Source organism: Mycteria americana, chromosome 4 (genome assembly GCF_035582795.1).
Source record: "Mycteria americana isolate JAX WOST 10 ecotype Jacksonville Zoo and Gardens chromosome 4, USCA_MyAme_1.0, whole genome shotgun sequence".
NCBI lineage: Eukaryota > Metazoa > Chordata > Aves > Ciconiiformes > Ciconiidae > Mycteria > Mycteria americana.
The window spans coordinates 14,180,571-14,195,337 of NC_134368.1; the positions used below are offsets into that span (position 1 = coordinate 14,180,571).

At 38.8% G+C, this 14,767-nt stretch overlaps 1 protein-coding gene across 2 annotated transcripts in view; it reads right to left on the bottom strand.

The window, feature by feature from the left end:
• Nucleotides 1-4,612: 4,612 nt before the first annotated feature.
• MAN2B2 (mannosidase alpha class 2B member 2) overlaps nt 4,613-14,767 on the bottom strand; it is a 33,095-nt gene continuing 22,940 nt past the window's right edge. For both annotated transcript variants that reach the window (XM_075499718.1, XM_075499717.1), the window contains exons 10-19: nt 14,402-14,535; nt 11,974-12,230; nt 9,825-10,016; nt 8,559-8,811; nt 8,343-8,453; nt 8,039-8,231; nt 7,226-7,378; nt 6,745-6,857; nt 5,742-5,859; nt 4,613-4,842 (exon numbers count right to left, since the gene is read on the bottom strand). In XM_075499718.1, the coding sequence (XP_075355833.1) occupies nt 4,748-4,842; nt 5,742-5,859; nt 6,745-6,857; nt 7,226-7,378; nt 8,039-8,231; nt 8,343-8,453; nt 8,559-8,811; nt 9,825-10,016; nt 11,974-12,230; nt 14,402-14,535 (1,619 nt within the window). In that variant the 3' untranslated portion in view covers nt 4,613-4,747. The remainder of the gene's footprint in view (nt 4,843-5,741; nt 5,860-6,744; nt 6,858-7,225; nt 7,379-8,038; nt 8,232-8,342; nt 8,454-8,558; nt 8,812-9,824; nt 10,017-11,973; nt 12,231-14,401; nt 14,536-14,767) is intronic.

Here is a 14,767-nt window from a genome sequence, read left to right on the forward strand (position 1 = left end):
AAGCATCTACAACAGAAAGATCCCTTTAAGTTTTCTTTTCTTTCTTCAACTTAATCTTAACCTTGGAAACTGCATCGATGAGTCTGGATTCTGTAAATGTGTAACTTTACTCACCTGCGGGCTGGAGCTGACTGCGGAGCAGCTGCTCAGCGCAGAGGCACTCTGCTCTTGGAGAGGCAGTGACAGTCACAGCCAGCCTCCTCCGGATGCTGTGCACAAATCCGTCTTCCCAAAACTTTTCTCCGTGGCGTTCAAAGAACACCAGTGGAGGCATACTGAAAAATACATTTGAAACTTTTAAACAGAGAGGACCGAAACCCCCTCCCTCCTCCTTACCCATATGTCAGACTGGCTTGAGAGCTTGTAACCCAAGTATTAATGAGCAGCATTTTTGAGGTGTTACTGTCAGCTGGGAAAGTTTATTAATCTATAGCAGCATTGATGACAGTATGTGTGAAACTCAAGGTAGTCAAATGAGTTTGTAATTCTGCTGCATTGGAATAAGAAGATGGAACAAAAACCATTTACATGTATTTGTTATGAAAACTTAATCTGAAATTTTCATACTTGAAACAAAGTTCTGAAGTACTAAGTCAAAGACATGTTATCAGAGTCTTTAAAAAAAAGTTTTAATTCACATTTGCCTTTTCAAGATCTTCTTCAAATCATACCAAACACTGTAGAAAGTTGCAGGTGTGCCAAAAGAAAGTTCTGGTGAAAATGGAAATTTGACTTTTGTTGTGCCTAACTCATGAACCTTCCCCCTTCAACTCAAACACGAGGTGGAAAGCATGCTAGCACTTGGGCTTTTTATCCATTACCTAACTTCAGTGTAACAGACCTCATAACTTCTCATGACAGCCAGTGGCGTTCTATGTGTTCTATATGATAAATACACATTATTAATTTTGTCCAGCTATGACCCAAACAAAACCACCAAAACCTTAATTTTATATTGACTTTAGGACCTTCTTAGCACACTTACTTATTAGCACAGAAAAAACACGCCTAATTTATTTTCCAACTGTGAATAATAAATGACATCTCAGTAGGAAAAGCAGCTCCACAGCACAAATGGACTGACAAAACAAATATGCCAATTGTGGATACCACAATTAATTTTCAAATTATTTTTAAGAGTGCAAGTGATTCTTTTACCTGATCTAGTGATTAAAGAAGTGATCTGCAAAAATTTCCTTTCAAAAGAGCAGCTGTGTAATTCTTATACACATGCATCAGCAGGACTTTCTCAAACAAGATAAATGCTAGCATGAAAGAGGAACTATTTTCTTTGGCTTTAATTTAGGTTTGCACCTGGATTAATGTAAAATAAAGGTTGTGAATTAACTTTTCCTAGAAAGCAAAAAAACTAACACAAGAATTATTTCTCTTGTGAGTCCAAATGACTAATATGTACATTTCAGCAATGTGGATGTAACTAGAAGTATTTGAGACAGAACAGGGCAATGGGAAGGAAAGTGGAATATAACAAATCTGACCATGTGTTTGCCAAGTAGGGGCAAAACCTGTCATCTTCAGTAGTTGGAAGTAGTTTCCTTTCCATTTTGTAACTGAGGCTCATGTTTTTGCTATCCAAGCCACATCAGATGCTGAGCAACGCTAGAGCCAGCAGAGCCTAGGGCCAACAGAGAAAACATGAAAAAGTGGCCTTGGGCACTGGAAAAAGAGATGGTAAAACAGGGTTTACTGAGAGCCACTCTTTGTCCCTGGACACAAATAGGACTCCACCAGCTCTTGAGGACATTCAAGGTTCTACTCCTCAAAATTACATGGAATGATGGAACAAATATAATTTGGCTTTCCAGGCAAAAGAAACTGATCTCCCACAAGACCCAGAACAGCAGCATCTTGGAGGGTCTGCAGCCAGGAGCTGTGGACAAAATAAGCTGCTATCAGAAGATTCTGCATTTGAGACTTTTTATATCAGTTTCACTCTGACTGCTTGTCACATCCTCTCCTTCCCCAACACCCAAGTGCTCTGCTATCTCCTCCTAGCTCTTCCACTCTATAACTGCTACTTCCTTAACGCCAACCAAAATTAAAAACAAAGCTTATTTACCATAGCACAAATATACTGCATGCATGCGTGACTTTTTCCTCTGCTTGTAACATTACATCCACCCTCTTCTTTTGTGTGTCCCATCTGATGTACGGTTTGAAGTAGTATTTAAGTACAGAGTGGCCTGATTTCTATCAAGTCTTGATGTAGCACTGCAATGTATCTCCTCACTATCTTGATACATGTGAGGGAAGAAAAAGGACAATTACTAAATGGGTCCCTCTACAGAGATTTGAATGCCTGCAGGCTTCCATTAGCTTGGGCTGAGAATTCTCAAGAAAAAGAACATACAAAATATAAAATGACATCTTCTTCTAGCAGGAATGCCATGCTTTTTACAGGCCACAGTCTTGGATGCCTCTGGTGCAACACAAGATCTGACTCTGGCAAATTATTCCCTGATGGCCAATTGCACTGAAATAACTCCAGATAAAATATTCTGTGGGGTTTTTTTCTTTTTCTTTTAAATCAGGAAGTCTCCACAAATTGAAGTAGCAAAACCCCCAACAGATCAATCAGCTGGTAATGAGGTATTCCTGTTTATAGTATCCTGCATACAGAAGGTTTTTGTAGGATTTGTTCTAACACAGCCTACTAGAAACATATCAACCTGGGAAAGGAGCGCCCAGAGTTAGCAGCTGTAAGAGCCTTTACTGCTTGGCCAGGACTGACCACGCAATTGCCCACTGAAGATACAGTTCGATTTTTACAATCTACCAGCATGACTTGCTGTTACCAGCACGTGTATTAGTGAATACCACTTCAGTCACAAAAATGTGAATTGTAACCATACCACTCTGTAACCTACACAGTATACCCATTATACTACATGGCATAACCAAGTAGGGAATGAGAAAAGATGTACAAGCAAGGAAGATGACTTAGCTGAACACACTTCATTTCCCAAACACATACACAAAACAAAACAAAAAATAGCTGCTGTCATGCTGTACTGCATCCTAGTTACAGTGCTATATACTTCCCCTTTGGGCTTAATGTTGCAGGAAAATGGCTTTCAGTGCAGCAGGGCAGGTTATATTGGCATATCACTAAATATTTATAGCCAAGTATGAAAAATAACCAGTGAAAAACATGAAACAACCTTTCTTCATCCAGTAACTGAATGTGGCAGTTTCTGCAGTGATTTTAATGAGATGCAACCAGTTAGTACACACAGGCTGCCTACACAGAAAAACTGACCACCAGCACAGCTCTTCCAGCATAACTACTTCACAATAGCTATTCTGGGAGCTATTCTGTCCTTTTCACTCCGTTTCCTTTGTTCTTGAACAGTGTCTCCATGTGGAGGAAATTATTGCTGAACAGCTGAAGTAAATCAGAACAACTACCACAGTAAAATGTCATTTTTACATTATTCTAGATATGGAATTATTAATTGACTGAAAAGGCACCTATTTTCCTCTTTTAAATCTATACATTTCGTCTTTCAGTTTTACGTTTCACTGTTCAGAAATACAGTTTTGTACAGTGTTGCACCAAGCGTAACTCATCACTACCACTGCAGTGAAGTGGCTGACTTGATTCTCATCTCAGCTATGTGCATTTTCATGCTGAATCAGTAAAATAAGTAGAGATGCCCAATGGGACGTGAACAGAATCAGATTCTACAGCTCCACACTGATTAGAGCTAAGAAGAAAAACAGAAAAATGCAACTTTTCTTTTGAACATAAATACATACTAGCTATTAGGCCAGCTAGCTGCTGTCCAAGTTTCCTTCTGCTGCTGCTCAATCAGATCTGCTTAGAATTTGCATTTAACTGCCAGTTTAACCCGAAACACAGTCCTCCGTAATTAACTTCAACTTGATGCTAATGAAACATTTCCTGCTACCACTATGCATGTTCTTTGAGCCTGAGAAGTATGAACGTTCACAGTGTCATAAGAACGGTGTTCCTGCTTCAGGTTACGTGATGAGTTAGTTACTGGCCATGTGGCAATACACCTTCTGTTGACAGACAAGCTCCAGTTCACCCAGAACACAAGACTGAACATCCAGGACCGGGACACTGTGAAGAAAAGCCAATCAGTTCTGAACCTTAAGAGACACAAGTTAAATGAACTTAGCGCAAAGGAATACAAACAGTACATTCAATTTCAGTTTACGGCAAAGCAGAAACTCTGCAGTTGTTGCCCAAAGGACAAAGTAGCTGAAACACATGACAGGCATTCCTCCTTGCATGTAGAAAACAGAACGTCATTTGGCAAATCACTATTCTGTGATTTGGAAGTCATCTCCGCTAACAATAAAAACCCTAGGAGAAGACTCTGGAGATCACCACTAATTAGAAAGACAATTCAAGACTGTAGGACTAATATGACTTTGTCAGTGCTCAGCAGTGAAGCATCATAGAAGCAATCACTTTAAAACCACCCACAGCAAGCACAAAAATGTTCAATATGCTTGCACTGCAACACCAAGGTCATTTTTGAATTGAACACACTTCAGAAAAAAAATGACTTGTAAATAATTAACCAAGAAAAATACCCACAACTCAGGCCAACAGTTTAATTAAATTTAGAGTTTATTCCAAAATGACTATTTCTTTCATTAACAGCAGTAGAATGTTTTTCAAGATCATCACTCATACCTTGAAACAAAAATTGGAAGCTATTACATATTCACTCCTGAAATACAATGTCAAACTTTATTGACCTTGAAAGTATACAAAGAAAGTTCTTATTTCCTTTGGGTGAACAGTTACTATACAGTTTTCTGAGGTCTCTGTGCTGTTGGAGAATCCTGTAAAACACAAAAACGTTGGTAATTTATTGAAGAAGAAGCTTTACTCAAATGTACATATTATTCTATCTCAACAGCTTTAAGTCATCCCTTCCTTAAAGGCTGGTGTTTGAACAGATTCTCCTCCTTAAAGCTGTAAGTAGTACGGAGCCTAAGATGTACCCATTCATAATATTAAAATATACAACAATTCATCTACTTTTCACACACTGACTGACAGAGAAAACGTGAAACAACTCCCCAGTCATGTACCTTTTCTTCATCATGAGTAAACAGCAAGCAAGTTCCTAGCTGCAGGTCAAGTAGAGTTCTCAACTCTCACCTAGCCCAGGCCAAAACCTCTGCAAGCTTTTTACAAGGCACATATATGGATGTAAGTGACAGTAAGTTCAATGTCCAAGGAACTAACTGGAATGAGAAATGAAATGAGGTCACCCACCGCATTTGACTTGAGTGTCAGCCCTAACTTGAATCATATCCACACAGTCCTTTAAGCTGATTACAGTGGGGATTTTTAACTGCAGCTGTCTGTTTTTCTGCAGCACAGGCTTAAGCTTAGATTAACACAACTCATCAGCATCTAACAAAATCAATCTGTGTCACAAGTGTGAATTTATAAAGTAGCCACTTCTATGTGGAAAAAGATAACTCCAGAAAGATTTCAAGCTTTTTAACACTTCTAGGCAAACCAAGCCATCAGAGAAACACAGCAGTCTAGCACTTGCAGGGAATCTTTGCTAAATGCTACTACTTGCAGGTTGTGCCAGATACCCCAGTCTGTCATACAGAACAACAATACATTTTTAATCTTGCAAATATTTTTACATTTTTAATTCGGTTATTCACCAAGCTTCAACAGTCAACAACAATATGGACACCAACCACCTTATTCCACCTACCTTTGCTTGGATATTGTGCAGTCTTCCATTTCCACCGCTTCAAAGTGTTTACATCCCAGGTGCCTGTGAGTGATCGCTCTTCCACTACCATCACTGATCCTAATCCCTTTAGCAAAGACTGTTAGTAAAGAAAACACAAGGAATCAAACCACACTTTACTGAGAACAGCATCACACTCACCGCTCTAGTACACAGTTAGACCAGAGTAGAACTTTCATCTTTAGCATTGATCTGTTAAGCAGAGCAGTAGAAACTTTAAAAATCTGCTAGGTTATGCAACACAAGGGCAACTATGGATTCACCAGGCTTCGAACTAAGAAGCTGAGGTGCTGAGAGCTTCCTCTGTGTTGTAGCAAAGTTCAGAGCCTACTAATCTCTCCATTCAAGAGCAGAAACTCACACTGCACTTTTTAAAATAAAACAGAGAATCCTACACTTTGTCATCACAATCAAAATTTCATATTTTAAAATAATAAACCCCTGCCATGTATTATAAAATAATCTACTTATATATGAAAGATCAAATAAACAAGAAACTGAAAATACACAGTACATGATGGACCTGACCAAAGTTTCAACAACTCGCAGAAGTAAACTATAGAGGAAGAAAAATCTTTGTTTCCTTTAATCCTGTCCACATTTCATTAACTATAGGTACAACTTGCAATAACTAAAGAAACAGCAAAACAGAATCCCACTCCCTGCACTGGTTAAGGTACTGCAGGAAGTGTTATACAACCAAGAGCTCAACAGAACCAGTCCTACCAATATTTATGCAGATCTTCATGCTGTGCCTATGGCAACTTCATCTGAAGTAATAGCTTCTGTGTTGCAAAGTTGAGTAAAAATAAGACCTGCTTCCCTCTGAGGTTAAAGTAATACTAGTATTTTTGTATCCATCTTTTGTGGAGTCTCTAGCACATGGAATGTTTCGTTCCAGAACCAGTTCTCTCTGGAACAAAACCACCTCAAGTGGTATTCTGTCTCGAAGGATTAGATTTACCTTCAGATTTATCATCACAGGTTGAGACAGCACAGGATCCTCTCCAACTTCATACAAGTGTCTGATTCTTAGCAGGACACGACTGAAGTCTGCATCACCTTGCTTCTGTTTACCTTTAAGGGAAAACAAAATGCAAACATTTTCTTACTTTAAAAATAAATACAATTTTTAAAGTTTTTTTTTTAAGCTTTAGACTCTCATAACTTGAACTTAATTCCCATTTTTTAAAGTTAGCAAGGGGACTAACATCAAGAAATACCCAGCTCTCGCTGTTGACAGGAATGACACTAACAGGCCTGACAAACTCATGCAGGAGAAATATTTTACTATTTGAGTAGAGAAATCATACAGTACAATTAACTTTCTTGATAGAGGAATGTAACACTTTGAATAAATAAAAGCACTAGCCACAGGAGACAGAAAGAAAAGAAAGACAGCTTCTTTAAGTGTAACATCCAGCCACCCTTTTGAAGGCACCTACCCATGCGGATGCTGCGGACCTGCTCTGCATGATTAGAGCTGTATCTCCACCCTGGAATGCTCAGAGTCTGGAGATGAAGATTAGGTGGGACAGTTACAGGTGAACTGTGGACTGAATTCTGCTGAAGTTGTCCAGGTAGCTTTGGTTTATCTCCTCCATGCAAAGTGAAACAAAGCAAACATCAAACATCCATCACACACACAAGCCTGGCTAGGGTACTGCAGAAGGGTAAAGAGATTTTTGCTTTTTCTGCCAAGGCAGATGCAAAGCAGATGCTATGCTTTTTCCTCCAAGGCCTTCTGAGATACAAAGCAGAAAGCAGCATGATTTAACTGCTGGAGAAGTGTATTAGAGTTTTCCATACAGCAAATTTCACTGCAGCTTGAAGTTGCTATTCCACTACCTGGCTTCAGTTTTAGTTAATAAGTCAAACAAATATTTTTAAAAGAATGACTCAAAAATGGTCATTAAGGACTCGGCATCCAGGAAGCTGATATATGGTGCAGCAGCTACTTTGCACTAATTCCCTGCGTGGACATTTTGTTCTCATTAGATGCCTTAAAATTTATTCTCCTCTGAAAGTAGAGATAATTACATAACAAGAGAAACGTTTCATACACTTGGACAACATCCATCTTTGAAATTAATGCAAAGTAATTAGCAGGCTCTAAATCTGCCTCCTAACTCACTGTATACTAACTTTGCCACACAGGAGGCTTGAAGTCTGCATTTACAAACTTAACTGCATAAATCAGAGCTACATAAATAAGCCATTCAGATGCTAAAGATAGCACAGGAGACGGAATGAGTTACCTGATAATTCTCCAAACATTACTACTGGCCTGTGTTCTAATGCCAGTCCACTTGTCTGATACAAAATATTGGTGACAGCCTTGGTTCCTAAAATAAGCCAAATCACAGGGCGAACCACTGAAGAGTCATTCAAAGTGAGATTGTAATTCAGGTCCCACTGAAGGTTGTTCCATAGTCTCCTGTGAAGCATCACCTGTATTGGGAAGGTAAATGTCACAACAGTAATCAGCCATCATGCTTTACTTATATTATCAGCAGCCATGAAATTATGCTCTCCTAGAAAAAAAAAATTTTTATATGTTACCTCCACTTGTCCATTTCCTTGACTTGAGACACCATGAGCTCTTTCTGCAAGCAGCACCAGCCTTGTGGTATCATCTTCAATGTAGGCAGTCTGGACCATAGGATAATAGTTCTGAAAACACACAGTAAATCATGGAGTGATAATATTAACCAAGGTAACAGTAATGGAGAACGAAGATAAGACACAATTGACTTTGGATTACGCCTTTGTGCCTACCCGAGCCACTGTGTTATTCACGTATGCCTTGAATGGTCTTTTCTGAATCTGATATCCATTGCTGTCAGTGTAGAGTAGCTGCCTGGTGTTCAAATTTGTGCTTGTTCTTAGAACTGCTTCACGATTTAATTCCAAAGGCCCAACGCTGTATTCTTGCTCTATCCTATGGCAAAGCAACTTCCCATCGTAGCCTTCTGGTACTGTATATATCCTGGTATACACTGCATATATGTAATCCTGAGAAGTAACGTTACTATAAAAATGAGAGGAAAGATATGCAGAGTTTATAAAGTGGAGCACTTGATTGGTTATGTCAAGACTTGCAAGTCATTCATGATGTCATCCTACATATAGACAACTTTCTTTGCCTGTTTTCTATATATTTCATATACATGTACAATTATTTTTAATTTCAATTTTATTTTCAAATGTATAGATATTCAGCTGGAGTAAGTGATATCCTACAATTTTCTTTAGTATTGCAAGTGTAAAGAGGACTCTTCATTTGATTAGAGAGGCTCTGTGTTTCTCAAAATTAATATAAAATTTTAAAATAATTATGACTCCCTAAGCTACACATTTACACTGTACAGAATACATGTACAATTCAATACATGTACAATATTGTACAATGTACAATACAATGTTACATGTACAATACATGTACAATATTGAAAATACATGTTCAATCTGAGCAACATTAATTTTGATGCAAGAATTCCACTGTTTTCCAAAGGTCCTTCTCAACTACAATCCTTGTACAATGCCATGTAAAGCAAAAGGCTTCAATCAAATAACCAGATTTAAAAGAGGGTGAAGGGGTTATAGACTGATAAAATTTTAACACAGAAAAGTAGCTAGTTCATCAGAGGTCAGAGTGACCTTGTGTAGGATTCATTTCTCCTTTCTCTAATTCGCTTGTAAGAAAGATATTCACAGTTATAAAAATGAACCATTACGCCCAAATTCCACCCATGTCAATTTTCATTGAATTGTATGGAACCAGGATCCCAACAGAAGCTGCGCTACAAAAGGAACTACAGAAGATAACCCTGAACAATCTTCACCTCCCTCCCTGCAGCAATATGTGCTATTTACAGGAGGTGCTTCCTCAGCACTACATTTAGCTGATGCATGCTAGTTCTTTTGTCTAAATCATAAACAGTGCACAGAGCTCACTGTTTAGGAGTAACTATACAGAATTAATCTCATACATCTCTACAGAGAATTAAACACCAGTGAAGTGAAGCCATCATGGTGTTGCACCTGTAGAAATACTGCCGTATCTCTGTCATCAAGTTTCCAGAAACCACTTCCAATCCCACTGCTTTTGATACTGGAACAGCTGAAGCATTTGGGGCAAATAAGTAGTTATCTGAAATGGGTCCTTTCATCACGTCTCCATTCACATGGTACTCTAGGAACTCCTGGGTCAACTGGATAGTCTGGTTAGTCTCCCTGCAAATCCACAGAAGAGGAAAAATTGTATTACATACAAACACATTTTGTACATAGTAGATGCAAAGCTGAACTGCAACAGGAATGAGACTGGGAATGTAAGAAAAAAAATCTGTTTCCTCAAAGTGGATAACTGATTTTATAAGATTTAGGAAATGAGGACAGCAGAGGATTGAAGTGCTTCCCGTTAAGGTATCTGTCAGCATGTAAATAAATGGAGTTTCTATGTCATTTTATACTTTTGTAAAGCAGAAACATCTTAAGACAGAACCAACATCTACATTAGCTCACTGTTTTGATGTGAGAGTTGCTACAGGATCACAACCTACCCATTGCACAAAAATGAGGTACATCGCACCATATTAATCAATAATCAGGTTCATTTAACTGAATTTGTAGCTAGGTAAATCAGCATGATGCAAGTTTCCATATTTAGCACTGGTAACAAATATAATGGCAACAGGACAGCAAAATTGCTCAGTACCTACTTTGCCTCCTCATTTCTCACCTGAAGCTTACAGTTTAGCTATTCATGACTCCATATCACAGTCTTTGGAAAGTCATATGAAGGCAATTTGAGATGCTATTGCCCTACCTGCTCTGCTCCTCTTTTGGTGTCTTGCTGGCAAAACAGGAAAAATCACTTCGTCTGGCATATAAATTTAAACTGCCAACCATTTTAGCTAGTGTTAATATAGCAACCCACAAATTGTAATGACTGAGGAGCAAAACATATCCAAGTCTTTTCTGCTACTCCTATTATGGGCCATTTCCTGTGCAGGGGCAGGACCTAGAAGTTCTAACTGTTGCAGCTAAACTTTATGAGGCTTCACAATTGAAGATCCCAATTTTTTTAACCTTTCCTCCCATTTTGACCTGACGTCTTGCTCTTTCCCATTACCCCAAAGCAAACTTGCTGGAACTCAAACATTCTGGGCTTGCCTGAAGGCTTGTGAACGAAGTGAATAACCCATTTCTCCTACATGCTGAATTCCAGCTCTTGCTGCCTGCCAGAACAGGATGGAGAAAAATGGAATTTGAATTTAGATTTTTGTTCTTCCTCATTATATTCCTTATTATATTCCTCATGGAATCTGGAAACAGTTAGAATCCGGAGGCACTTTGAGAAAGTACTTACTCCAGGGCTCTTAGCTAAGGCCCATCTGTACTTTTAAAGCTGATTTGAACTATACTGGACAACAAGTTCTTGCTCTAGGAGGCAGAATTATGAACAAAAACACAAAGGTGAAAGAGGTCTAGTAGTCGCTAGGCCAATGTCAAAGGGGTCAAATCTTCCGTCAGTACAGAGCTGACAATCTGAATCCTGAGCAGGCAAAAAGCAGCACAGCTCCACTGAAACTGAAGGAATTGGGCCAATTCGCATCAGCCAAGAAAGACAATCTGCAAACCCCAAATCTCACCTCGATCTTGATTGTTCTTCCATTTTATCTGCCTGATTAAATGGAATTTCCTTAGTTAAATGTCTCCTTTCAAAAAGTTTTGTAGTTTTCTACCATAGAAAGAGTGATACAGGACTTGCAAAACACTACTGATTAGTAAGAGAAAGCTCTTGCTTTATCACTTAAGGCTCATTGTGTAGCCATAGTGTATGTGCTCACTTACTTATTTTTAATACAAATGGACATTCATAACTCTCTTTAGTTCTGAAGTACAATGAGATTCTGCTGATCTACTAGTTAATATGTGATATCTCATCTTAGACCTTAGCATGGCTAAACAGGGCAACAACATTGCAGAAATAGTATGGAATCACACCTATGCTAGGGTGGATGTTTCCTGTAGAAATGAGAACATGTGTACTGGAGATAAAAAAGAATTGTAAAGAATGTAAAGAACATTTTGTTAGTTAAGTCTCAGAATTAAGGCACATAATACAGTCCTTGGACTTATTTTTACAAAATTTGAAACATTATTAAAAACAAGCAGGCAATCTGACCTCTCTGTAATGCTGTGCATTAGATTTGTGTTTTGGTCAAACAACACCTGGTAGCAGTTGTTAACCACAGGAAGCAACTGTCGACTTCGTTGATCTGCACGAGTTATGTCTTTTCGCTTGTACTTGACTGATCTTCCAATAAATGCAGACTGCTTACCATTCAAGGGTTTAACATTGTATTTTCTGTAGCTCAGACCACTTATTGCAACGAGAATATACAGATCATAGGTAGAATGGGACTCCGCCGAGCTTTGAACCTGTGTGTTAACATGCACAACAATGCTCCATTAAAGAAAATGAATTAGCAAGGCAACTATCTTCATGGATTGTAAGCCCTAAATTACAAAAATTAACTACTACTTTAAAAATAAGTTTCTAATCATGCCATTCTTATAATTCTCAATTATAATGTAGATCCGTGCTGCTTTTAATTGGGAGTTTGGTGAACTTGGATTAAGCTTAGCCTTTCTAGTGAAGGGAAGAGGGTCACTAAACAAATGACAAAGTTAGCTCTTATTTTAATGTGAACATGGAATAGTAGATCTTGATTTAAAATCACATTGCAAAATGTCTATATAAGCAGAAATTATCACAAATTAAACTAATCAGCCAAATGACAGAAAAGAGACTGAAACATAAGGGACGTGACTAATGCAAGTATGAGAAAACTCATGGCAAGAGCAGGAAGCATGCAGATGTGCCCTCACCTTAAGCAAGGCACACAGAGAGAGAGGTAAAAGCATGTGGCATACTTTTGAACAGTAAACAGAGCACCAGTGTTACTTAATATCAAAATACCTTAAACAACAGTTTTTAATAATCTTTCAATTACATAGATCCTGCCCATTAATGTTATATGATTTAGTACTACTTTTGGTTTGGGGCAAGAAAACAGGACTAGAGAAACACTGTAGAGATTACACGGACAAAGAGGTTAGTTATGACTAACCAGAAATTGAAGCAAGCTGTCCGTACCTTCACACTGTGGATTGGCATATGTCCAGTTACTCACACTGCAGACCTCCTAACCTTAGTGGTATCAGCAGGGCCTCCTCCCATTCTCTCCCTTCACTATACAACTCACGCATGCGGTGCAGAAGGCAGAGCCCTTGCCAAGCCTCAATTCCTCTCAGCCACATACTCACATCAGGGTTCTGAGCTAAAGATTTCTTTCTCTCGAAAGGAAGGAGTGTGTGATATGAATGCACTTTTGAACAGTACATACTGGAAGAAAAAGACCCGAAACCACCTTCTCATTACTGGTAAAGAGATTTCACTTAGCCTCAAGTGACTATCCGCATGCATATATGGGTAACTTCGAGCAAAAGAGAGTACAGACCAACTCTAGGACAGAGAACTTTGTCTTTTTAAAATAAAGAATGGCAGCTTGACTTTAGGGCATCCTAAATCCTGAAATAAATGCTTTAAATACATGTCAATCTCCTCCTTGTATCTTACAAGGCTAAAGTAATTCAGATGGCGGGAATTCTGGGAGGTAAGTGGCTGACAGGTAAGCATGACCATGTACTAACCCAAGAGACTGATGGCTTCTAGATAAAGAGAGTATGGCCTTATGCCATCGTCACATATTTATACAGGAACAGGAGATGGCTGTTGTGTATCACTACCTGACTACAATGTGCCTTGATGCACGGTGATAGTCATAAGCCATGGATAATAGAAACTCGTCCAGCCGGCAGAACTTGCTAAGCTATCTGGCATCTTGGGGACAGAGGGGAGCATCTGGAATTGTGTCACACCTCTTACACCTGCAGAGCACCTGCCTTACGTGCAGAAGGCATTCCTACAGGTTTATCAAGCCACTGATGATGATGCACTCTCTACAGCAGATGCTCCTGAGAAAGGCTAGTGCTAGCTTTCACTTGAGGCCACTTTCTTCTCTCCCAGGGAACAGCTGGCCTTATCTTGGAGCTTGGCTGTAACAGAAGGAGCTGTCATATGGCAGCTGACTGTCACCAGTTTCTTTTGGGCTTGTCACTAAGACCTACATTTCTTAAATCTCTTCTCCTCCCCGAGGCAATCTGTCAGTTGTACAAACAGGACTGCCAATTGTAGGGCAGGGCTTCAACCAAAAGGGCTTTATTGGAAACAGTGCTTTTTATAGAAAGAAAAGCAAGATAAGAAGTGCCAGGTCACACACAGCAGGCATGCAAAGGACAAACCAAACACACTAGAAGAGCAGGAAGCCCTTTTGGACATTAAAAAAAGTTCTAGTTGAGAGAACAGGCAAGTAAAAAAAAAAAAAAAAAAAAATCACTTGAAGGAGGACTAGGAAAATCCCAGTTTGAACCAATACTTGTTTTCACTGTAATACTATATATTACCACACTTTAGCAGCAAGTGGGATCAAGTCAGTGAAAACTGACAAGTGAAAGCAAAGCAACAGAAGGAAACAAAGTTGAAGTACCTGTGCTGGTACAGAATGTCCCAGTTCATCATATACACTCATTGCCATGTGGCTGACAGAAACCGTGACAAAGGTAGTGATGTTCCATGCCAGTGGATTATAGACAACAACATATTGGTCAACATCTGTAGCACCTTTGTGCACGCAAACAAACAAAGCTATCAGTCACTAAACCTATGTATTTTTAAAATGTGATACTAAAAAGTATTTGAGAGATCTGTCTAGGTACAACTATCTTACAAAATTTTAACATAAAAGCCCGCAGTAAAACTTCATAATTGAAAAAAGGAAAACATTTTATAGTACTTCATAAAAACCTCTTCTGCTTTATTCTTCTATTCTTTACCCAATAAAAAAAAGACTATA